Source organism: Macaca mulatta, chromosome 9 (genome assembly GCF_049350105.2).
Source record: "Macaca mulatta isolate MMU2019108-1 chromosome 9, T2T-MMU8v2.0, whole genome shotgun sequence".
NCBI lineage: Eukaryota > Metazoa > Chordata > Mammalia > Primates > Cercopithecidae > Macaca > Macaca mulatta.
Window position 1 is genome coordinate 76,097,506 of NC_133414.1, and position 23,727 is coordinate 76,121,232.

The 23,727-nt window shown below is 39.6% G+C and overlaps 2 protein-coding genes across 27 annotated transcripts in view; both read left to right on the forward strand.

Moving 5' to 3' along the window:
- Positions 1–10,319, forward strand: part of PPP3CB (protein phosphatase 3 catalytic subunit beta) — a 60,641-nt gene extending 50,322 nt beyond the window's left edge. For 6 of the 22 annotated variants that reach the window (XM_015147315.3, XM_077946604.1, XM_028826475.2 and 3 more), the window contains 4 exons: positions 668–752; positions 2,393–2,490; positions 7,216–7,245; positions 8,704–10,319. In XM_015147315.3, coding sequence (XP_015002801.2) covers positions 668–752; positions 2,393–2,490; positions 7,216–7,245; positions 8,704–8,882 — 392 coding nt within the window. In that variant the 3' untranslated portion in view covers positions 8,883–10,319. The remainder of the gene's footprint in view (positions 1–667; positions 753–2,392; positions 2,491–7,215; positions 7,246–8,703) is intronic. The other 16 variants (XM_077946602.1, XM_077946606.1, XM_028826476.2 and 13 more) reach the window with 5 other exon arrangements.
- Positions 10,320–12,567: 2,248 nt separating this feature from the next.
- On the forward strand, positions 12,568–23,450 carry MSS51 (MSS51 mitochondrial translational activator). 5 transcript variants are annotated; one of them, XM_015147381.3, is made up of 8 exons: positions 13,475–13,579; positions 17,413–17,488; positions 18,805–19,049; positions 19,352–19,507; positions 20,287–20,411; positions 20,641–21,207; positions 21,845–21,938; positions 22,255–23,450. In XM_015147381.3, the coding sequence occupies exons 3-8, from the start codon at positions 18,829–18,831 to the stop codon at positions 22,472–22,474; spliced, it is 1,383 nt and encodes a 460-aa protein (XP_015002867.3). In that variant the 5' UTR covers positions 13,475–13,579; positions 17,413–17,488; positions 18,805–18,828; the 3' UTR covers positions 22,475–23,450. The 5 variants fall into 5 exon arrangements, with proteins under 5 accessions (XP_015002865.3, XP_015002866.3, XP_015002867.3 ...); XM_077946614.1 differs by having other exon boundaries at positions 13,481–13,579; positions 17,413–17,520; XM_077946615.1 differs by having other exon boundaries at positions 13,481–13,579; positions 17,413–17,478.
- Positions 23,451–23,727: the final 277 nt, after the last annotated feature.

A 23,727-nucleotide genomic window follows, 5' to 3' on the forward strand; every position in this document is an offset into this window, starting at 1 on the left:
ACCTAGAGATGTAAAAGATTGTATATATTTGCATGACCTTAGGAATACCCGGTACATTAGGTTAAGATGTGCATTGTTGAAATGCTGGTATGGCCCTTAGTTCAGGATTACCTGCACAGTAGCTCCTTCATGCCATTAATTTTAGACCAACTCAAACCAAAGAAGCTTACTCTGTCATAGTCTGATGGGATATTGTCAGCCTGCATGTCAAATACTTTGTGATAGTTAAATAAGACTACAGGACTGTTACAAATTCTTAGTCTGTTAGTCTGCATGCTGTAGGCTGTCATGAAAATTAAACAGAGACTTTAAGATTATTATCAGTTTTTGCCCTCTGGTTTGTAATACAAGTTGGGCTCAAGTTTGCTTTTTTTTTTTTTTTTTTTGCCCCAATTGCTGTTTTACTGATTAGCCAGTCTAGTGAAATATTAAAGTTTGTGGATTACTTTTTATTTCTACATTTATCAGACCCCAATATTAGACCAATGCTGAGCTAAATATTGAGAGAGCAAGACATTTTTTAGCATGAGTTCATCTAGTCTCCTCCATGTAAGCTGGTGGCAGGGGCCTTGGTATTGGTTTAGATGAGTGTGGAACAGGCTAATAGCATATTGTAAGCATGCATGCCCTAAACTTGAGCCTTTCTCTCTATTTATTCCATTGAAAGTAGGTTCAGCTGCAGCCCGGAAAGAAATCATAAGAAACAAAATTCGAGCAATTGGCAAGATGGCAAGAGTCTTCTCTGTTCTCAGGTAATGATGTCTTTTCTTGATTATTTGTTTTGCAGAAATTATGTTTATTGTACCTTGTTACAAGCATTGTCCTGCATCTAAAAGCAACATGGGGCCGGGTATGGTGGCACACTCCTGTAATCTCAGCATTTTGGGATGCCAAGGCGGGCAGATCACCTGAGGTCAGGAGTTTGAGACCAGCCTGGCCAACATGGCGAATCCCCATCTCTACTGAAAATACAAAAATTAACCGGGCGTGGTGGCATGCGCCTGTAATCCCAGCTACTCGGGAAGTTGAGGCACGAGAATTGCTTGAACCCGGGAGGCAGAGGTTGTGGTGAGCCGAGATTGCGCCACTGCACACCAGCCTGGGAGACAGAGCAAGACTCTGTCTCAAAAAAAAAAAAAAAAAAGCAACAGAGTATCATTCTTCCTATATAGAAGTTACTTAGGCCTGGCCAGGCACGGTGGCTCACGCCTGTAATCCCAGCACTTTGGGAGGCCAAGGGAGGTGGATCACGAGGTCAAGAGACTGAGACTATCCTGGCCAACATGGTGAAACCCCGTCTCTACTAAAAATACAAAAATTAGCTGGGCGTGGTGGTGCATGCCTGTAGTCCCAGCTACTCGGAGGCTGAGGCAAGAGACTTGCTTGAACTTGGGAGGTAGAGGTTGCAGTGAGCTGAGATCACACCACTGCACTCCAGCCTGGGTGACAGAGAAACTCTGTCTCAGAAAAAAAAAAAAAGTTGCTTAGGCCGGGTGCAGTGGCTCATGCCTGTAATACCAGCACTTTGGGAGGCCAAAGTGGGCGGATGCTTGAGCTTAGGAGTTCACGACCAGGCTAGGAAACATGGCAAAACCCCATCTCTACAAAAAAGAATACAAAAATTAGCCGGGCCTGGTGGCGTGCACCTGTGGTCCCAGGTACTCGGGAGGCCGAGATGGGAAGATCGCCTGAGCCCCAGGAAGTTGTCAGCAGTGAGCTGTGATTGCACTACTGCACTCCAGCCTGGGTGACGGAGTGAGACCTTGTCTCAAAAAGAAAAAGAAGTTAATTATATATTTGTATATTGAAGATGGGAACGCAAGTCCCTTTGAAGCTAAGATTTTTGACTCTGGTGATTATTATTGCTCATCTTTGGTATCTCTTTTCCTTTTGTGATAACACTAAATTTACACCTTGAAAATTAGAGCAGTATAAGAAGGAGGGGATACTTTTTAGAGTATTCTTGATGAACTTGTTCATCCATATAGGAAGTCCCTTGTGCTGGAGCCATAAATTGCCTTCCCTGAGGTTAATTCAGGAAGACCAGGTTTAAGAGTACAAATGAATACATCAGTCTTAAAAAATTTGTTAGCAAAACTGACTACATCAGACATTTGAACTTCAGAGCATATGAAATACCATATTTTCTCAATAGTATGATGCCCCTTGATGAATCTTAACACATACTTAATAAAGTTTTTCAGGAAAAATAATACATGCCTCAATTGTAAGGCACACCCTCATACCTGAAATGTCTCAAAATTGAGGAAAATATGGTAATAGCAATGAATGTCATCAATTTTATATATGGCCTATATCTAGACCCTATGTCTTCTTTTAAATTAAGTACTTGTTGGAAGTATCTGATATTTGTTATATCTCTCTGCTATAGGGAGGAGAGTGAAAGTGTGCTGACACTCAAGGGCCTGACTCCCACAGGGATGTTGCCTAGTGGAGTGTTAGCTGGAGGACGGCAGACCCTGCAAAGTGGTAATGATGTTATGCAACTTGCTGTGCCTCAGATGGACTGGGGCACACCTCACTCTTTTGCTAACAATTCACATAATGCATGCAGGGAATTCCTTCTGTTTTTTAGTTCCTGTCTCAGCAGCTGACCTAGACAGGGTACTGTATTAGCTAGTGTCTCATTAATACCTGATCAGGGCAGAAAACTGATAGAGTGGGTATTCCTTTCAATTGAAAATAATGGTCAGTTCCTCAGCTTTTCATGAAATGATATGGGAGCAGCTCATATCATAATGTCTGAAATATTTATTTATTCATTTGTCTAATTCACCCTTTTCTTTTAAAAGCCCCAGTTTCAGAATGTGAATCAGGGATATTCCTGTTACTAAAATGGAAATGTAATTCCAAGTTTCTTATTTTTAATTTTTTAAATTTATGTCATTGTATTAGACCATGCTTATATTTAAAACTACTTAATTTAGAGTTAACTACCTGCTTAGGCCCCAGAACATTATTTATGCACTTCAGTTACCAAAAGATTTGTGCAAGGTTTTGTACCCTGGTAAATGATGCCAAAGTTTGTTTTCTGTGGTGTTTGTCAAATGTTCTATGTATAATTAACTGTCTGTAACATGCTGTTTCCTTCCTCTGCAGATGTAGCTGCTTTCCTAAATCTGTCTGTCTTTCTTTAGGTTAGCTGTATGTCTGTAAAAGTATGTTCAATTAAATTACTCCATCAGACACTTGTCTGTCTGTCAATGTAGAAGCAGCTTTGTAGCACCTTGTTTCGAGGTTTGCTGCATTTGTTGCTGCACTTTGTGCATTCTGAACATGAATGTAACATTAGATATTAAGTCATTGTTATAAGGGGTTGAATTTAAATCCTGTAAGTCAAAATTGAAAGGGTGTTATTAAGTGTGCCTTTATTTTGCATGCAAATAAAAAGAATTATACGTAAAGCATTCCTGTAATCTGGCTCATTGAATATTTTATACTTAAAAAAACTTTTTTTTTGGCGTAAATATTTGTGTAAATACTGGGTTAACTTTTTTAAAGCCCATTACAGATTAAATAGAAGAGAGTGATGTGAGTATTAGTGACCATACACAGTAATTCAGTCTAGATTTCTTTTCCTGTGGTTGGAAAGCAAAAATACGTGATGTGGAAAAGCCTGAATTTCTTGTAGCCACTTTTGACAGCCCTCTAAGGGTCATTGTCTATTAAAATAGCAACAGATCTGATGTTTTCCTTAGTCGTAATTAAGTTTCTTTTTGGTGTTGTAATTCGTGACTTTTTTAGAGAGAAAAAGATAGGCAATTTTAACATTTTGAATGAATTTACATTTGACTTCACAATTTCATTTCCTTTGGTTCCATAATAAGTGCTCTCTCCTCTCCTCTCCTCTCTTCTTTCTCTCTCTCTTTTTTTTGTGCATGTGTACGTGTGTGTGTGAGAGAGAGACAGGGTCTGGTTTCTTGCTCTGTCACCCAGACTGGAGTGCAATGCAGCCTCAACTTCCTGGGCTCAAGCAATCCTTCCATTTCAGCCTCCTGAGTAGCTGAGACCATAGGCACACGCCACCACAGCCAGCTAATTTTTTGTATTTTTTGTATTTTTTATTTTTTTATATATTTGTATTGCCCAGGCTGGTCTCAAACTCCTGGGCTCAAGCAGTCTTCTGACCTCAGCCCCCCAAAGTGCTGGGATTATAGGCATGAGCCACTATGCCTGGCCAATGATTGCTTTTTAGTAAAAAAAAAAAATTTCTCCTGTAAACAATTTTTACTTGTAGCCTATACATGTTCTATTTTAAATGTCATTGTATTGTTCACTACCACCACTGGTATATCTGAAAAGTACACTGTGTTTTGAAATTATAGTTATAACTTTTCATTCTGAATGAGGTTTCTTTTTTGATTTTCTTTTTTAAAAAAACCTGCTTTGATTTGCTTTACATTCCTTGCCCTCCATTTTTCTTATTATATTATAAACAGTAGAAAAATGAACTAAAAAGAATTTTATGAATGTACATTAAAACAAGAAGATCTTAAACATTTGATAAAACTAGTAAAAATGTTAATAGAAAAGGATGAACTTTAATAGCTTCAAAAATATTATATTCTTCTTCGTTCAGAAAAGAAAAATAAAACCAAAAGGGTATCATACTTAAATCAATCTACACTATAGTCATCTCTCAATTATCCTTGGATATAACATTACTTTTATATTGTATCCACAGCAAACCTTGCTTTCAGATTTCACATTTAGCACCTGCTAAATTACATGCTTTGTTGACAGCTCAGCACTTCTGTTTATTCTTAATTTGCTCACGGCTTGAAGCTCATTCCTTCAACTTTGAAACCACCCTCTACTGCAGGGGAGGTTTGAAAGACAGCTTTGCTGGAGGAACTCTCTATTCTCAGCATGGACTAAATTACTGGAAGGAATTGAGTTTAAGGGGTCTAATTTGGGACCCCTTAAACTAAATAGCTTCTAGTTTTGCTAGCTCTTGATAGTGTGGTTTGGGCATTTGGTCAAAATTATTTTCCTAGGATAAGATAAATCTGCTTTGAAACAAATAACAAAAGTCATACAAAAGCTGCATTTTTGTGATTATTTTTTAAAAAGTTATCCTACATGTTAAATTTTAGTAGGTACGTTCCCTGATGTTAGTGTGTATAACTGAGAGGTATTGCAAAAGGAAAAAAATTTAATTCTAAGACCTCATGCCTGTCAGAAAATAAAAATTGTGTTTTCAAAAACTTTAAAAGTTAATTTACATGACGTTACTTGAGTGTTTTTACAAACTGCACAACTCTATTGGAGGTGGATTTTCTGTTCATATTTATTTTATGTATGTTTTCTTTCTGGGAAATTTGATTGGGAGCTAGCACTGTAATGCTACCTTCACCAGGATCTATATGGGAAATATATGTGGCCAATTCTATTTTAGTAATACCAAATTCCTCTTGGTCGTTTATCTAAACTGTGTAGTACTGAGGAACACAGTTTGAGATAGCACTATGCTCAAACTTATTAAGGCCATGTCAAGATGCCCTATATAACTGAAAACAAATAGTGGAGAAATAGTGCCTTTCAGATAGAGTTTTGCAATTAGCAGATCTGGGCTCAAGCGATCTTCCTGCTTCAGCTTCCCGAGTAGCTGGGACTATATATGCACACCACCATTCCCGGCTAATTTTTAAAACTTTTTGTGGGGAGAGATGAGGTCTCTTTATGTGTTGCCCAGGCTGGGCTCAAATGCTCAAGGGATCCTTCTGCCTCGGCCATCTAGAGTGCTGGGATTATAGGCATGATCCTCCATGCCCTGCCCGATTTGTAATGTAGTTTAACAGTTAAGGAAAATTAACTCTTCCTGTATTCAGTGTTCGTCCTAATTCTTCTGGATCCCCAATTCACTTTACTGTCTGGTTAAGATCAACATTTTCTAACTTAGTACACTTTAATACCTTAGATTCATCAGTTTCTTGTACATTAATAATTGCTTTGGATAAAATTATTTCTAAATCATGTTAATTGCTAAAAGATCACTTCAGGAATAATTATTCTAATTGGCCTTATTGCAGAAGAAGCAAAATAGAAGAGACAAGGGCATTACTTTTACAAATATTCTGAGTAATAGGGGGAATGGACAATATTGTAAGCCAGTATTGTTGTCTGCTATCTTAGGTCCTGGTCCTCAGTGTGAGCTCTTTATACAGTTCAAACCCAGAAATGAGCGAAAAAAAGAATCTTTGACCATAAAATATTTGACTAATTATGTTGAAATTCTCTAAATGGACCAGTGACACACTATACCAAGAATGTGTTTCTTATTTATAATATGACCTATGTGTCTATATCATGAAATAATTAGAATTTATGCCTGTAAGACCTCACTTCCACTCCTTAATGTCTCTTTAATTGGTAGATGAGTTTGAAAAGATGCTCAGTAGTCTTCCTGAGACAAATTTGAGTTCATGATAAACTGTGTCAGGATAAATGGAATTTTTTAAGGCTATAGATGTTAGTATCTGTAGGTATTTGGAACATCAGTACTAGAATAGAAAGGAAGTTCCTGGTAGACAGGAGAAGCCCTTTCAGGTCCCCGACAAAGAACAGAGCCACAGAACTGTTCTACTTAGAGTAATTCACCAAGTTTACTGCCCTTAAAAATTTCACTGTAGTCATATCAGCCCTTGCAGCTTATGTTTTGCCTTATAAATTAGAAGTGACAGGTAAAGCACTGCTGACCCCTTCTAGTTTATGTCTTAGGGAACCAACTGGTAATGAGTATTGTTCTCATTAACATGAAAGAAAAGACTTTTCTGTTTGCTTTTCTGCTATAATTCTATTATAATTTCACTCTAGAACATTTTTCTGTGATTGTGATGGATGGGATATAATAAACATTATGGAAAATTCTAAGGCCATCAAATTACTGATTCAAGATGGGTAATTAATACTGGAGTGCATTTGCATGGGTGCTGAGGTGTCTGTTTACAGTAGGTTTATGTGTTCTGTGCTCTGAGTGATGTTGTCATAGTGCTGTGTGTAAACTGTGCTGTGTCAGGAATTGGGGGTTTGGATGGGGCTCTCTAATTTGGGTACTATTTATGTTAAATTGTAAATGATGATGTAGTATGGGATACTGTGATATTTTAAGTGATCATTGCCTTTTCTGCTGTACAATATGACCCTTCTCATCTCTCTCATTCATTTTGCATGCCTCTGCTCACTTCTGTACAGCCACAGTTGAGGCTATTGAGGCTGAAAAAGGTATGATCAGAGTCCTTGTGCTGGGCAGAGATCTGTGGTGTGTGGGTGGGCATCAGAGAATGTCCTGTGGGTGTGTTTTACTCCTAGTTTTTACAGCCCAAGATGAATCAGACTCACTGATTCATCAAGTTTAGAAGCCTTGCAGCCCTCTTTTTTTTTATTTTTCATTTTTAAATCAGAAGGGCTGATGTCTATGGTGACAGTCTTTTTCTTTTTTCCAGTGTAATATGCAATCAGAATGTAATGTTTCTGATTTATTTAGAGTATAGCATATTATGCTATACAGTATAGCTTTATAAAGTTGCCTGTTTTAATGGAAATTGCCAAACTGACCTGCAAATAGAGATCTGTTCCATATTTTGCATGATTCTATGCTACTCAGATTTTTTTCCTTAAGTGAAACCTCCTCTAGATATAGGTGTGAGTTTTTTACTCATATCCAGTAGTGTGCCTGGCTGAGAATACAGGAACTGTCACTATAATGATTTTCTTTTCTTTTTTTTTTTTGGCTGCAGTTTGGGCTATAGTTTATGGATAAGATTATGTTCATACATATCATGTGTTGGCTTGGTATTTCACATTCCTCAGTGTTTGTAGCCCCAGCCATTTGTTTGGTTCATGTGCCAGACTTCGTGTGCCAGGGATTGCAGATATTAAGCAACCAGATTATAACTAGTGGTTTGAAAATATTTCCTGTGAACATGTTAATAATGGAGGATGCATCGTTTTAGATGAAGTGAATGAGAAACCATACAATTGGTGGAGAATTGCTATTTATTTTGATTTGAGTTCCCAAAGATTGTGCAGTATGGCCAGTGAATTAAGGAAAACATCTCCTAAAATAAGAGATTATAAATACTTTTTTGCTATCAGCCATACACAGATCTAACTCTTGGAGGCACTTCCCACCTTTTTAATGTTATATTGGTGGTGATGGGCTGATCTGGACCTCCAAGATAGTTCTGATCTACTATATTTTAACCTTTCTTTACCTCTTTCTCCTCCCAAGCTCTTGGTACAGATTTGTATATTGAGGATTAACCTTGTTTAGCCTCCTCACTTGCCCCTACTCTCGTTGCTGCCTTACTGTTATAGTCACCGGTGATCTTAGGGACTAACGTAGGAGATAATTGGTATAGTAGAAGTCAGACAGACCCTGAGACCATTGCCTGGAGGTTGGTTTTGGGGGCAGGAGAGGGTTAACATTTTTTTGGATTTTTATTTTTTGGAAGGCTTTGCTAACACTTGTCACCTGTGAAGCTATCATGTTTATATTTAGGTTTAAACATTTCACATTTTAAGGGAAGACTGAAATGAGGATAGGATTCAGTTAAAGTGAGATTTAAGTGTTGCTACTTACAGCTACTAATTTCTTTCTTCTTAAAAATCATTAATTATGTTTTGAAATCTCAGAAATGTTTTTCAATTACTGACTTATCAAATTTGCATTTTGTTAAGCAATACGAGGATTCTCTCCACCACATAGAATCTGCAGTTTTGAAGAGGCAAAGGGTTTGGATAGGATCAATGAGAGAATGCCACCTCGGAAAGATGCTGTACAGCAAGATGGTTTCAATTCTCTGAACACCGCACATGCCACTGACAACCACGGGACGGGCAACCATACTGCCCAGTGACCCACGACTTCCCAGGGACTCTCACATCTCGGGCCCCAAATGGACAGATCACCCGAGGAGCTGGAGGGGTCGGCCAAGCTGACTGTAAATGTCACAGTCCCTCTGAAGAAACCATTGTGCTTCTGAGACCCCAGCCCCCTTCCTGGATGGAGGCTTGAGGGCCCTGGGACATGTGCTATCTGATAAGATTGGGTCATCGCTGCCAAGGTGGAGAGCAGTGAGCAAGGGGCTTGGGGCAATTTCCAGTGGAGGGCATCCACACCTCCATTTTATGCTTGTGGTTCACACATTTAAGTTTACAAATCAGATTTCTTTTCCCCTTCAGTAGAATTAGATTTTGTTTTTCAATCAGGATTTCAAATGCAATCCTAAGAGCTAATGTGGACTTTTCTTTTTCCATGAAATGTCTTTAAAGGATGAATTAGCATGGTCTTAAAATACATTTCTGAGGTTACTAGCTGTATTTTGAATTGTGAGCAAAATGCCGAGAAACCCAGTTGGCATTTATACAAAATGTTGACCTCAGGTCTATAGTTCTTAAATGTGGCTAATTCTGTAACATAGTCTTGGTATTTTTTAATTATGAATGCATATCCTATTTCTAGGCAGGCTCTCTTACTTGAACACAAATCCAAAAACTAATTTAGAATCTTTTTTGCCCAGATCTTTTAAGATTTATACCCCAGATATTTAAGAAGAAAACCTCTAAATTTCAAAATTATGAAGAATTACAGAATTACTCATTTAAGGTACTTTAAAAGAAGTTTGTACATTGTCAAAGTAAATTTTAATTCAAATCATGTCTGTAAAACTTGATGTATTTTGTGTATGCATGTTTTCATTTTGCAAATATTTAATATATAGACCTATGATGTACAGGTACGACATGTATAGGTTACCTAGATGTTATGAGAAATTTTAGTTTATTGTGAGTACTCAAGTTGCTTAAATAGCCACCAGGGTGATTTGCTGCTGGCTTTCTATCATTTTTATGTTTTAATGCAAAGGAAATTTTAAAATGTTCTGGAAGTGTTTTTGATTAAGCAATGCAGCCTAGAAGCAATGGTTCTGTTCAATCATTCAGATGTTAGTGGAAGCATAAAAGTCAAGACTGCATGTTGAAACTTTTCTTTTGATAGTTACTGAACTGCTTGGTTAAACTAAATGGAACCATGTGCTAATTTTTCACAATTATTGACCTGTATTGATTGCCACTGTAGTTTGGTATTTCCCTTTACTTTGGTGGCCTGCTTCCCTCATGCCCTGGAATACAACTCAGAGCTCCAGGCAGCGGAACCATCTGTTGTTTTGTTTGCCAGAAAGTGCACCCTGTATGGTCTCCTGTCTAAGTTGGAAATATTATGCATGTGCAGGACTATTCGAGTATTTTATAAACAGTAGCACACAATAAATTCCATGCATGGGCCGCTGCTCCTATCTCTGTGTTGGGTTTTATTTGGAAGATGCAGTCTGATTTGGCCTTTTGATGCAAATCAGAGAATCCTGTTACTAGAGCTGGGATATCCTCCGGAGATTATCTCATGGATAGTTCATGGTGATTTGATTAATTAAATTCTTTATAAATTTTGCCTTAAAAAAAAACTTGTTATATACTTGTTTTACATGAGCATTAGTAACTGAGTATTAGAGGACTTTATATGCCTACTATAGGCCTCCTAAATCTAATATTTAAGATCACTGTTTATTATCTTTTAATTGAAAGAAAATATGTTATTATCTAGAATTTTGTTATAGTGGTGTTGCGAATTTACTGGGTATTCTAACAACAAGAAAAAATATTAGTGATAATTGCATTTTCCTATCTTATTCCTTTCTTCTTTGTCATAATCAAAGTAAGTATAGGATTTTGCACATTGAGGGATATTAGGATATTGCTCAAAATTATATAATAATATAATACAATAACTTGAATTACAGTCTCAACAATAATTACAATGAGATACATTATAAAACATTAAGTCAAAATATAGGCACGGCACAGTGGCTCATGCCTGTAATCCAAACACTTTGGGAGGCTGAGACAGAGGATTGCTTGAGCCTAGAAGCTCATGGTTGCAAGCTGTGTGTTGAGCTATGATTGTACCACTGTACTCCAGCATGGGTGACAGAGTGAGACCCCATCCCTTAAAAATAAACAAAATACATACATGCAAATATATTAGGCAAGTGTGCATGCACACACACATACACGTACTTGCCTAATTCCAGGTAACACAGAACTTCTCAAATAGTTTTCTTTTGTCTTTTTCTTTTCTTTTTTTTTTTTTTTTTTTTGAGACGGAGTCTCGCTCTGTCACCCAGGCTGGAATGCAGTGGCCTGATCTCAACTCACTGCAACCTCCACCTCGTGGGTTCAAGTGATTCTTCTGCCTTGGCCTCCCGAGTACCTGGGACTACAGGCGCCCACCACCATGCCCAGCTAATTTTTGTATTTTTAGTAGAGACGGGGTTTCACCATGTTGGCCAGGCTGGTCTCAAACTCCTGACCTCGTGATCCACCCGCCTCAGCCTCCCAAAGTGCTGGGATTACAGGCATGAGCCACCATGCCTGGCCACAAATTGTTAATTATTATAACTCTCTGCTTGCCATAATGTTAACTTACAAAGCAGTCCATGAGTTTGCTCTAAGGTTATGCATTGCATACCTTAAAGATTGTTGTTGATGTTGTTTTATGAAAGCTATTCAGTAAAGAGTTTATCTGGCTAACATAGACCCAATAGAAAAATTAAAAAGTAAATAAAGTAAGAGTTTAACTAGTATATCAGGTGCCAGGAACTTCCTTAGCCCTTAGATGCATAACTAGCATTATATAGTGTTTGTGGGAATCATGGGTCAGCATTAAGTACTATCAGCAAAAAAACTATGGATTGATGGTAAAAGTTAAGAGGAAAATAAGAGAGAGGAACCACACTCAGGAAAAGCAATATACCTGAAGAGTGATAAAGTATCACACAGTGGCTCACAGACCACTTACTACATGTTGAATAGGAACCTCTTTCTAGTCTTTCTTCATAATTCGTTTCACAACATACCATTTATTAAGATTTTTAAAATACAACTAATGATGAATACAAATTGTGAAAAGTTCAGACTTTTTAAATTGTAACTTTAAATGTCTACCAGAGCAAGTCAGTGATGGTAAAATATAAGTATTCAACATCAAAATTTTTCTATATTACCATTCTCCTTTATATTCATTGACAACTTCTGAATTAGAAAAGTCAATCTCTGATGTCTTGTATCTTCTGCAGTTCAGCCATTATTAACAGAACTAACATTTGAGGTTCTCAGCTAAATTTTGAAGCCCGTTAAATTTGAAGTTGGCCTAAACTTTTGCTCAAAGTGAATTACCCCTATTTTATTTAGGGTTTTTGCCTATTGCAACTGATTTTCCTTTATCCACAGCTGTTCTACATAATGTTATGCAGTGTTTGGTTGAATCCTTAACACTTTTCTTGCACTTTGCCTGCGTGTAGTTTGTACTTTCTGCAGTTTGGGGTTCCTGTGTGGATTTGATTTGCCACATTCCGGGACCTCATTGCAAGTGATTCTGTTCCACAGTTTGATGATGTTCACAGAAGCAGGTAAGTGAGAGCTGGGGCCAGATATAAGCAGAAAGTCAGAACTTTTTTATTTAAAAATTTAAAAAAAAATTTTTTGGAGGGGGTAAGAAAGTTGTATCTTGCAGTCTTTTAGGACCACTGCCCTAACAACATCAGATAGGATATCTGTAAGTAGAAAGAAGCTAGGAATGTGGAATTGAATTTCCTGCATCAGCTGCGATTACAAGGAGGGTAAGAGAATGGTTGAGCTGATTATTTTCTATTTTCTTTTCCTGGAAATAGTGTGTATTTTTAGTCATTAACTAATATTTTGGTTTTGTTTAATATCCCAGAAGCATTTATTCCTCTCTTAAACAGGTAAAGTGCTCCTGATGACACTCACTCAGAGAATTTACCTTACCCTTCTTTCAGGGAAAGTGAATTTTACAAGTTAATTCTGCATGTTTCCTCTACAACTGATTTCATTCTGTATCATTAAATGGCTATTTATTTTCTCCCTTCTACTTAGTCCAAGATTGGACATTGTTGAGTTTTGTTTGAACAGTGTTTGTTATGCTAAAAAAGGACACTGGGCCTGGGGGAACTCATCCTGTGTCTAGATCAACAAATAGAACTCTGGAGGATTCCTGATCCTCTGGTTCCTCCCACGTGGTTTGAAAGGTGCTTACCCTTTCCAATCAAATATTGACTTCTGCACTAATCCAAACAGTTTTTTTTCTGAAGCTGTAAACTGAAAACAGAAATATTGCCTTGAGTGAGAGAAATCTAGGAAGCAGTAGGTTTCATTTTTTGTCAGCCTGCCTGGCCTTTACTTGGCTAACACTTGGGAGTGTTGACAGTCCTGAGCCCTCTTGGCAGAGAACAAAGGTTAGAAAGAGAGAAGCCCTCAGGCAGGGGGACAGATCTCTCTTTGCCTCATTAGGGAGAATTCAGCCTTGTCTGTCTGGTTGGCAGGGCACACTTAATCACTGAGACTCAGCATTTCAGCAGTTTGCAAAGGAAAGTGATATGAAGGGACAGCTGCAAGTAAGTCACAGCCTAGATCTGAAGAGATCAAGCACTCACTTCACTTGGAGGAAAGAGAGAAGGAAGGAAGCTGAGGACTTAGCAGGGTAAGTTTTTTCCGTCAACCTGTCTGCTTGCTTAGTTTATAATTGAGTAAAGTATTTATCACCCCAGGCAGTGTTAATCACTGATTAAACAGCTGAATGTGGCCGTAATTACAGTGTCCTTAATGCATTTCTCCTTTTCTTTTCCTACCACCTTATAAGGATCGCCAATGACCAGTTTCACTCTCCCTTCTCCCTACCTTCCCAAAGATGTTTTGCATTTTTTGGTGACTTACAGAAAATTAGATGAGCACTCCTTATCTGCAGATAGTGAAAATATGACTGTAGTTTAGGTGAAGCTTGGGACTCTTGGTGGTAAAGCAGAAGATGGGAAACCTAGGTCTAGGAATAGATTAATATTTTGACTTGTAATTTGGACATGAAGGATAAAAGTTTTTCTAGGCAATCAAGATCGTGTCTCCTCTCCTCTTCAGTTCTTGGTGTTGGTGTTCTCTCTTTCATACTGGGACTAAATTAGAGCCTAAGTCACTGGGGATGGCTAGAAAAAAATGAAAGGGATTCCCTTTCTAAGTGGAGAACATTCTGGACTCTGGAAAGTTCAAAGAGCTTATTGCAGTTCTTTTCAGCTTCTCCCATGTGTCCCCTGTTTTTTCCTTTGTTTCTCTCAGTTTATAACCCATAAACAGGGAGGAGCCTGGGGCTCTTTGCAGGAAAATTAGAACCAGGGAAGCTGTGTCTGGGCCTGGGGTATACAAACTCAAACATGAACCTGATGATATATATAGATGCAGATCAAAGACCTGGCTTCTCACCCACCTTCTTACTTTTCTGCCAGAAAGCTAACTCACTTGTATCACGAACATTGTGCTCTAGACACAGAGGAGACTGTGACATTAGGGATTTTTTACCACCACTCCTCTTCCCCAAACTGTGTGATACTTCTGCTTTCTAACCAGTTCAACCAACTCCCAGATTGCCAAGAGCTAATCTTCCATTAGAGGAAGACCTCTCCTTGGAAATGCAGATAAATAAAGCAGTACCTTTCTGACTTTAAGTGACTTGCTTCCATTGCAGCAAAAAGGCTTATGTTTTAACTTCAGGGAGATATCTATTATAAATTCTGGGACCTAAGACCCTAGAGTTGTCTTAAATCACACTTCTCCTTCCATACCTATTAAAAAAAAAAAAAAAGTCCATTCTTTCAAGGTTTAAGAAAGTGTTATCTTGGCCGGGTGCTGTGGCTCATGCCTGTAATCCCAGCACTTTGGGAAGTTGAGGCAGGCGGATCACGAGATGAGGAGTTCGAGACCAGCCTGACCAATGTGGTGAAACCCCGTCTCTACTAAAAATACAAAAATTAGCCAGGCGTGGTGGTGCGAGCCTGTAATCTCAGCTACTCAGGAGACTGAGGCAGGAGAATCACTGGAACCCGGGAGGTGGAGGTTGCAGTGAGCCAAGATCGCACCACTGCACTCCAGCCTGGGTGACAGAGTGAGACTCCGTCTCAAAAAAAAAAAAAGAAAGAAAAAGAAAGTATTATCTTGCCTGAGGCGGGTGGGTAGAGTAGATAAATGCCTTTTCTAGAATGGCAGTGATTCTGAAAATGCAATGAGAATGTGAGGTGATTAAAAGTAGAGGAGAGAATGAGGTTAGTTGTTGGAAATGGGGTCCTAAAGTGTGAAGGGCAATTCCATCTACTCTTTTACTAAAAGGACATGACCCTTAAACCCTAAGATAATCTAATATCATTAGGTCCAATTTCTTCTTCATTGAAGGTAATATATAGGATATGGTATACAGGTGAGCTTGGCTATTTCTGTTCTGTGGACTCTGAAACCATCCATTCACCCTTGGGATAAGGGGAGATATTAAGAGGGTAGATGGAAACGTAAGGATGAGGAGAAAGAAAGTACAAAGGAAAATACAAATTTATTCCTCCATTAACCTGAGGATGGGTTTTTAAGAGTCATGTTGTAAGATATGGATATGAACTAGATAATTCTGGGAGCTTTTTGTTTGTTTTTGCCACCTGCATACACCTCAGCTGCATGATGATTCTGAGGTTTTTCCTAACAGATCTGATCTAGAAGGATCAAATGTCAGATCATTTTTGTAACAAAACATGATCCCTGGTTTGAACTTTAACAGTTACCTCATTCATATGGCCAGCATTTTTAATCCTCTATCATTTCTCTGTACCTGAAGACAGTTAATCTGGGGATTAATAACTTTTTAGCCTCTCAGTTTCTATGAATACCTTCCTTTCTTTTTTAATTGAAGTGAAAATCATATAACATAAAATTAGTAATTTTAAAGTGAGCAATTAAATGGCATTTAGTATATTCACAGTATTGCGCAACCACCATTTTTGTCTTGTTTCAAAACATTTTTATCACCCCAAAAGAAGACCCCATAACCATTAAGCAGTTACTCCTCATTTTTCCTTCCACCCAACCCTTAGCAACTACCAATCTGCCTTATGTGTCTGGGTTTACCTGTTTACATATTTCGTAGAAACGGCATCATACAACATGTATATAACCTTTTGTGTCTGGCTTTCTTCACTTAGCATAATGTTTTTTGAAGTTCATCTACATTGTAGCATGTATCAGTATTTCATTTCTTTTTATAGCTGAATAATATACATCTTCATATGTATATTTATATCCTAATTTGTTTATCCATTTATCCATTGATGGACCTTTTTGGGTTGTTTCTACCTTTTAGCTGTTGTGAATAGTGCTGCTATGAACATTCACTTATAAATACTGGTTTGAGTATCTGTTTTTAAATATTTTGGGCACATACCTAAGAAAGAAATTTCTGGTTATATAGTAATATTATGTTAACTTTTTGGGGAACTGCCATACTGTTTTCTATAGTGGTGGCACTATTTTACATTCTTACCTGTAGTGTATGAGGGTTCAAATTACTCCATATCCTCATCAACACTTGTTATTTTCTGTTTTTTTGATAATAGCCATACTAGTGGGTATGAAGTGATATCTCACTGTTGCTCTGATTTGCATTTTCCTAATGACTATTGACCTTATTTTCTTGTGTTTATTGTCCATTTGCATATATTCTTTGGGAAAATGTCTATTCACATATTTTGCCCAATTTTTTAGTTGGGTTGTTTGGTGGTTTTTTTGTTTGTTCTTTGTTATTGAGTTGTGGGAATTCTTTATATATTCTGGATACTAACACCTTACCAGATATATGGCGTGCAAATATTTTCTTCCATTCTTTGGGGTGTCATTTGACTCTGCTGTTAGCATCTTTTGATGCACAAAAGTTTTCAGTTTTGCTGTCCAATTTATCTATTTTGCTGGTGGTGGTGTTGCCTGTGCTTTTGGTGTCATATCCTAGAAATTATTGCCAAAACCTATGTCATGAACCTTCCCCCATAGACTTTTACAGACTTTTTACTTCTAAAGTTTAGGTCTTTATACTTTAGACGTTCAAACTCAAGTCATTCTGTTTCATTAATTTGCAGAATGTTTCTGCCCATATTTCTGTGTTTATTCTCTCCTCTGTGCTTAGAATTTTTTCCCTATTTCCAAGTATTCAAAGTATTCCCATCTTTCAAGCTACCTGCTTCATGAAGAAAGCCACTGAAGAAATTCTCACCCACTGGAGAGATTTCTTTTTCTGATCTCCCATTAGTGCTTTAGTTGCACTTTTCTGGTTGGATTTATGTAGTACCTTACAGTCTATATCTAATTTCCCTACAAGACTTTTAGATGAGATACATATTTTTCATTTTTGCTTCTATATAGAGTGTTTTGCAGATGATTTCATCTGTTTATCAGTAAATACATATTACCTGAATGGACATTTTAATTTTTCTCATATGGTCCTTCCTGTTTCCTCAGCTCTTATGGAAGGCATGGGAGAAGATGAGACAGGGAAGGAGGACAGCACAGAGTCACAGCCAGATGGTGACTGAGTGTAGGCTTATTTCTACCTCAAAACTTACCACTGTAGGAAATTTTTCTGACTTGCTTGACTACATAACTCTTAGTGCACGTTTTGTATTACATTTAATTTTTACTTGGCAAATTGCTTATAAATGTGATAATAGATGTTTCAAAATGTTTTCTCTCTCTAACTAGATTAAATTGTCTAAGTCTCCAATTGGATGATCGCTTTGGACAACTAAAACTTCTATTGCTTTTTCCTCTTTTAAATTGAGTTTTAAAATACACTAAAGATATATTAACATTTTCTCCTGATAAAAAAAAGTCAAACATTACAGATAAGTATACAGTCGCGTTCGATCAGCCCAGTTCCTATTTAACTGGCTTCTTACCCTACTCAGAGTTAATCACTGTTACCAGTTTTCTTTTTTTTTTTTTTTTTGAGACAGAGTTTTGCTCTCGTTGCCCAGGCTGGAGTGCAATACCGTGATGTCGGCTCACTGCAACCTCCACTTCCTGGGTTCAAGCAATTCTCCTGCCTCAGCCTCCCAGGTAGCTGGGATTACAGGCACCCACCACCACACCCACCTAAGTTTTTGTATTTTTAGTAGAGACAGGGTTTCACCATGTTGGCCAGGCTGGTCTTGAACTCCTGACCTCAGGTGATCTGCCTGCCTTGGCCTCCCAAAGTACTGGGATTACAGGTGTGAGCCACCATGCCTGGCTGTTACCAGTTTTCTATGGGCCCTGTCAAATTTTTTTTATGCATTTATTTACATATATATACACACACACACACGTATATATACACATATACATATGTATATACATACACATATATATATAAAAAATGGGACTTAATATGTATAAATTATATTCATATAAAATTGTTTCTTCTCGGCTGGGCGCAGTGGCTCAAGCCTGTAATCCTAGCACTTTGGGAGGCCAAGGTGGGTGGATCACCTGAGGTCAGGAGTTTGAGACCAGCCTCACCAACATGGTGAAACCCCATCTCTACTAAAAAGTACAAAAATTAGCCAGGTATGGTGGCGCCTGCCCATAGTCCCAGCTACACTGGAGGCTGGGTGGAGGAGTGAGCTGAGATTGCTCTGCTGCACTCCAGCCTGGGCGACAGAGCGAGACTCTATCTCAAACAACAACAACAAACTCTTTTTTCTCTATTTTTTACAGCTGCCTATGGTGATCAATAACCAGTAAATACTGAATAAATCTTACTGATAACCTGGGTGTGAGAGACTTGAATGAGAAGTGAAAGGTCAAGCATATGAAAACACTTCACATGTGTCCAGCTTGTAAAATTCTATTCCATGTCTATTCTGCATATAGTCTCCACGTATCACTGGACAGGCCATGGCTCCACGGTCCCGGCGACGAAGGCACAGGAAACCTCCCTCATCAGTGGCTCCCATCATTATGACCCCAACCACAATTGTGACCCCTATGCCTCTGACCCCCTCAAAACCGGGCCCTAGCATTGACACACTTGGCTTCTTCTCCTTGGATGATAATGTTCCTGGCCTATCGCAGCTGATCCTTCAAAAGCTGAACATGAAAAGCTATGAAGAATACAAGTGAGTGACCATCTCTATGGAAGAGGGATATATTGTCTCTGGTAGAAGTAAATTTCAGAAGGTGGAGAGGGAGTACAGTTTGGGGAATATGAAGTATTTGCAATAAGCTATTTTCTCATCCTGACTTTTGCTATATTTTACTATATTACTATAAAAGAAGAAATATTCACTTAAGTGAAAAATGATGGCAGTGAGAGACGTAGGAGTACGTGGAAATGTGTAGGAGACAAGATGAGGAGCATGAGAGATTTTGGAGATACTCCTTTGCCCACTGCCATTCCTTCTCCATGCTGTCTCTGCAGGTTGGTGGTAGATGGGGGTACCCCTGTATCAGGCTTTGGATTTCGATGTCCTCAAGAAATGTTCCAGAGGATGGAAGACACATTTCGATTCTGTGCTCACTGTAGAGTACTCCCTAGTGGCCTTTCAGACTCCAAGGTTCTCCGGCACTGTAAGAGGTGACTTGTGGGGGTGCTAATCGGGAGACATTCAGAAATGATCCTGTACTAGCCGGACATGATGACTCATGCCTGTAATCCCAGCACTTTGGGAGGCCAAGGCAGGTAGATCACATGAGGCCAGCCTGGCCAACATGGCAAAACCCTGTCTCTACTAAAAATACAAAAATTAGCCCGGTGTGGGGGCACACACCTGTAGTCTCAGCTACTCGAAAGGCTGAGGTGGGAGAATTGCTTGAACCCAGGAGGCAGAGGTTCCTGTACTATGACCTCATTCCAAGAGGAAAGATCTGAAAGTTTTCAAAATAACCTAAGGCTTAGGTCCTCATTTTTTGTCATCCAGGTTACAGAGATTAGAACAATGTTCTAACCCTGTTTATTTTTGGTGTTACTGGGAAGTGAGACAAGAAACCACAATACAGTCCTCTCTATCTCTCTCTCAAGTACTCAAGGAGTAAGACTACATTTGTTCTGGGGAGGTGGGGGTTGAACCATACCTGTTATGAGAGGACAGCTGCAAACTCGTGGTGTTTTTTCTAATAGTGATATAAAAAGTTCCAGATAGAGAGTAAGGTATCACTCTGTCTGGCAGAATAATTATATTCCCAATCCCTCCTGCCTTGTCTGCCAAATGTAGTCCCCAAAATTGGTGCATCAGCTGTCATTCCTCTCCCTACCTTCCTTATTCACCATCCTAGGTGCAGGAATATCAGTTCCTTTCCTCAGATAACCCCAATCACATTTATAGTATAAGAATTATTTCTCTCTCATTGTCTCAGGTGCAGAAATGTCTATTACTGTGGTCCGGAGTGCCAGAGGTCAGACTGGCCTGCACACAGGAGGGTTTGTCAAGAGCTTCGTCTTGTGGCCGTGGACCGTCTCATGGAATGGCTTCTGGTCACAGGTGGAGTGGTGGTGTTGAGGAACTCTGCTGTAATGGTCATAGTTGATTGTATTTAAAGGAAGATACAAAATCATATTGTTACGAAAAAATGAGGAAGTGGGGCAAAGGTTGGGGCACCCCTGCTCACAGGTTGGCAGAGTGAACATGGAGGGAATATTGATCATTAGTGAGGGGCAAATTTTGAAGCCAGGAAAGCATTAGGTTACTTCTTATTTCTTCTTTCCTACAGGTGATTTTGTCCTACCCTCAGGACCTTGGCCATGGCCCCCTGAAGCTGTACAGGACTGGGACTCCTGGTTTTCTATGAAGGGGTTACACCTAGATGCTACACTGGATGCTGTGCTAGTCAGTCATGCCGTGACCACTTTATGGGCCAGTGTAGGACGGCCAAGGCCAGACCCAGATGTCCTGCAGGGATCTTTGAAGCGGCTGCTGACAGATGTCCTGTCACGGCCCTTGACTCTGGGCCTAGGACTTAGGGCCTTGGAGATAGATGTTAGGAGGATTGGGGGAAGCACAGTGCATGTGGTTGGTGCTTCCCATGTGGAGACATTTCTTACTCGCCCTGGGGACTATGATGAACTTGGCCACATGTTTCCTGGGCACCTTGGACTCCGTGTGGTCATGGTGGGTGTAGATGTGGCTAATGGCTTTTCACAGAGCACCTCAACTTCACCCCTGGAACCTGGCACAATTCAGCTTAGTGCCCACAAGAGCCTCTATCATGACTTCTGGGAGGAGCAAGTAGAGACTGGGCAGACAGACCATCCAGATTTGGTGGCAGCATTCCATCCAGGTAAGACTCATTGGTTCAGGGGAATAGAGGGTGGCTTCCCTGAGAATTTTCCATCCTGAATCTTGTATCTTCTGTCTTTGGAATCCCATTCGTTTGGTCTCATTAAACACAATATGATGACAGCTTTTCTTTTTTTTTGAGACGGAGTCTGGCTCTGTCACCCAGGCTGGAGTGCAGTGGCGCGATCTCGGCTCACTGCAAGCTCCGCCTCCCGGGTTCACGCCATTCTCCTGCCTCAGCCTCCCGAGTAGCTGGGACTACAGGCGCCCGCCACCTCGCCCGGCTAGTTTTTTTTTGGTATTTTTTTAGTAGAGACGGGGTTTCACCGTGTTAGCCAGGATGGTCTCGATCTCCTGACCTCGTGATCCGCCCGTCTCGGCCTCCCAAAGTGCTGGGATTACAGGCTTGAGCCACCGCGCCCGGCCGACAACTTTTCTTGATGATTTGCAATATGTACTACACTTGGGTTCAGAATTTTTCATCGAAGAACTTGGAGTGGACGATGATGATGATGATGATAATGATGATAATGATTGGGGATAAGCAAGGTGAGGAGTGGGGTGCTCACAGTCAAATATCTTGCTCTTAGGGTCTGCTTTAGTCTTTCCCTATTCCCATTTTCATTTTTGTTCCACAGGTTTCCATTCCTCCCCAGACTTGATGGAGGCTTGGCTGCCCACCCTGCTGCTACTTCGTGACTATAAGATTCCTACATTGATTACTGTTTACAGGTTTTAACCTCTTCCTATTTGTGATACTTCCCTGACTTTACATCTCTCTTTATATAGATGAGCTCATTTTGCCCCCTCTTGCTCATCTACCTTCTGGTGAGGATGTTCTTTTCCACATATGACTTTTTCATCCCCTTGGAACAGTCCTTTGCTAGTTAATTGAGTATCTAATGAGACATTTGGGAGGGAAGGATAGCCCTTGCCTAGTCCAGCGTTAGGCAATTTGGGGGATTGGTGATTACAGAAATGTCAGGCTCTTGGGCAATTTTTTCTTTATCTCTGTCACAATCAGTAATTTTTCTTCTCTCTTCTACAGTCATCAGGAGTTGGTATCCTCTTTGCAGATTCTGGTGGAACTGGATACACACATCACTGCCTATGGGGCTAATCCTTTCATGTCCCTCAAACCTGAACAGGTCTATTCCAACCCCAACAAGCAGCCAGTATACTGCAGTGCATATTATATCATGTTTCTTGGAAGCTCCTGTCAGCTGGATAATAGTCAATTAGAAGAGAAAGTGGATGGTGGGATTTAAATAGATCATGACTGGACATCTGGAAAATGGGGAGGTTGTGATGAAATTACCCTGCTAATGCCAAATTCTTGCAAACTTTGAAAAACACTATATTCTAAACCTCATTCACTGTTTGGGTAAAAATTCTAAGCTGAATGAGAGTTTTTGTATAACGTAATTAGTTTCTTTCTTTTTTTGAGATGGAGTCTTGCTCTGTTGCCTAGGCTAGAGTGCAGTGGCGCGATCTCGGCTCACTGCAGCCTCCACCTCCTGGGTTCAAGCGGTTCTCCTGCCTCAGCCTCCCTAGTAGCTGGGATTACAGGTGCGCACCACCACACCTGGCTAATTTTTGTATTTTCAGTACAGACAGAGTTTCGCCGTGTTGACCAGGCTTGTATCAAACCCTTGATCTCAGGTGATCTGCCTGCCTTGACCTCCCAAAGTTCTGGAATTACAGGCATGAGCCACCATGCCCAGCCAATGTAACTGGTTTCTAAGAGTTTAGCCACAGTACCTTTTAGAGATAGGAAATTAGATTGAGTGGGTGGGAAGAGGCCCTGATGTTAGTCTTTCCAGAGCTTATAGTTCCTAACACTTTCCTTTGTAAGGAAGTTTACCTTTTGACTGGAACCAGATGGCACTGAGGAGAAGAATGAGAACCACCTTATTCTTCTGAAAAAGACTTTCTTCTCATCCAGTAATTTGGGCTAAAAAATGGAAAGATGTTGATGATTTGAAGTGGTAGAAGAATGGACAAGTCAGGGAAGTCACTGGGAACATGGATGAGGTTGTAAGCATTGGTATACTGTCCTGTTTCCTGGCTTTTTTGAGAGAAATGTCTAATTTTCCTGTTTTCTCTTGGGGACTTTTGACCCTAGAGTAGCCCTGGTGTTGTATTTGAGATATCCCAAGCTATATCAGACTTTACCTGAATATACTGGAGTTACTTTTTATCCCCCATTCTATAGCCCAATAAACTCAGTTTGGGGCTTCTCAAGTCACTTGTTTTATTTCCTGTTCACTGGCAAGTATTACTCATCTGCACATAACACCTCAAGACTGGAAGTTTCTCTCTTGCTAACAGAGTAATTAGCATCAGTTCTCTGGGTCTGCCACTCTGTCACACATTTGCCTCATGTCATCCTTTTCTTTTTTACTTTTTTTTTTTTTTTTTTGAGACGGAGTCTTGCTGTGTCACCCAGGCTGGAGTGCAGTGGCGCAATCTCAGCTCACTGCAAGCTCCGCCTCTCGGATTCACGCCATTCTCCCGCCTC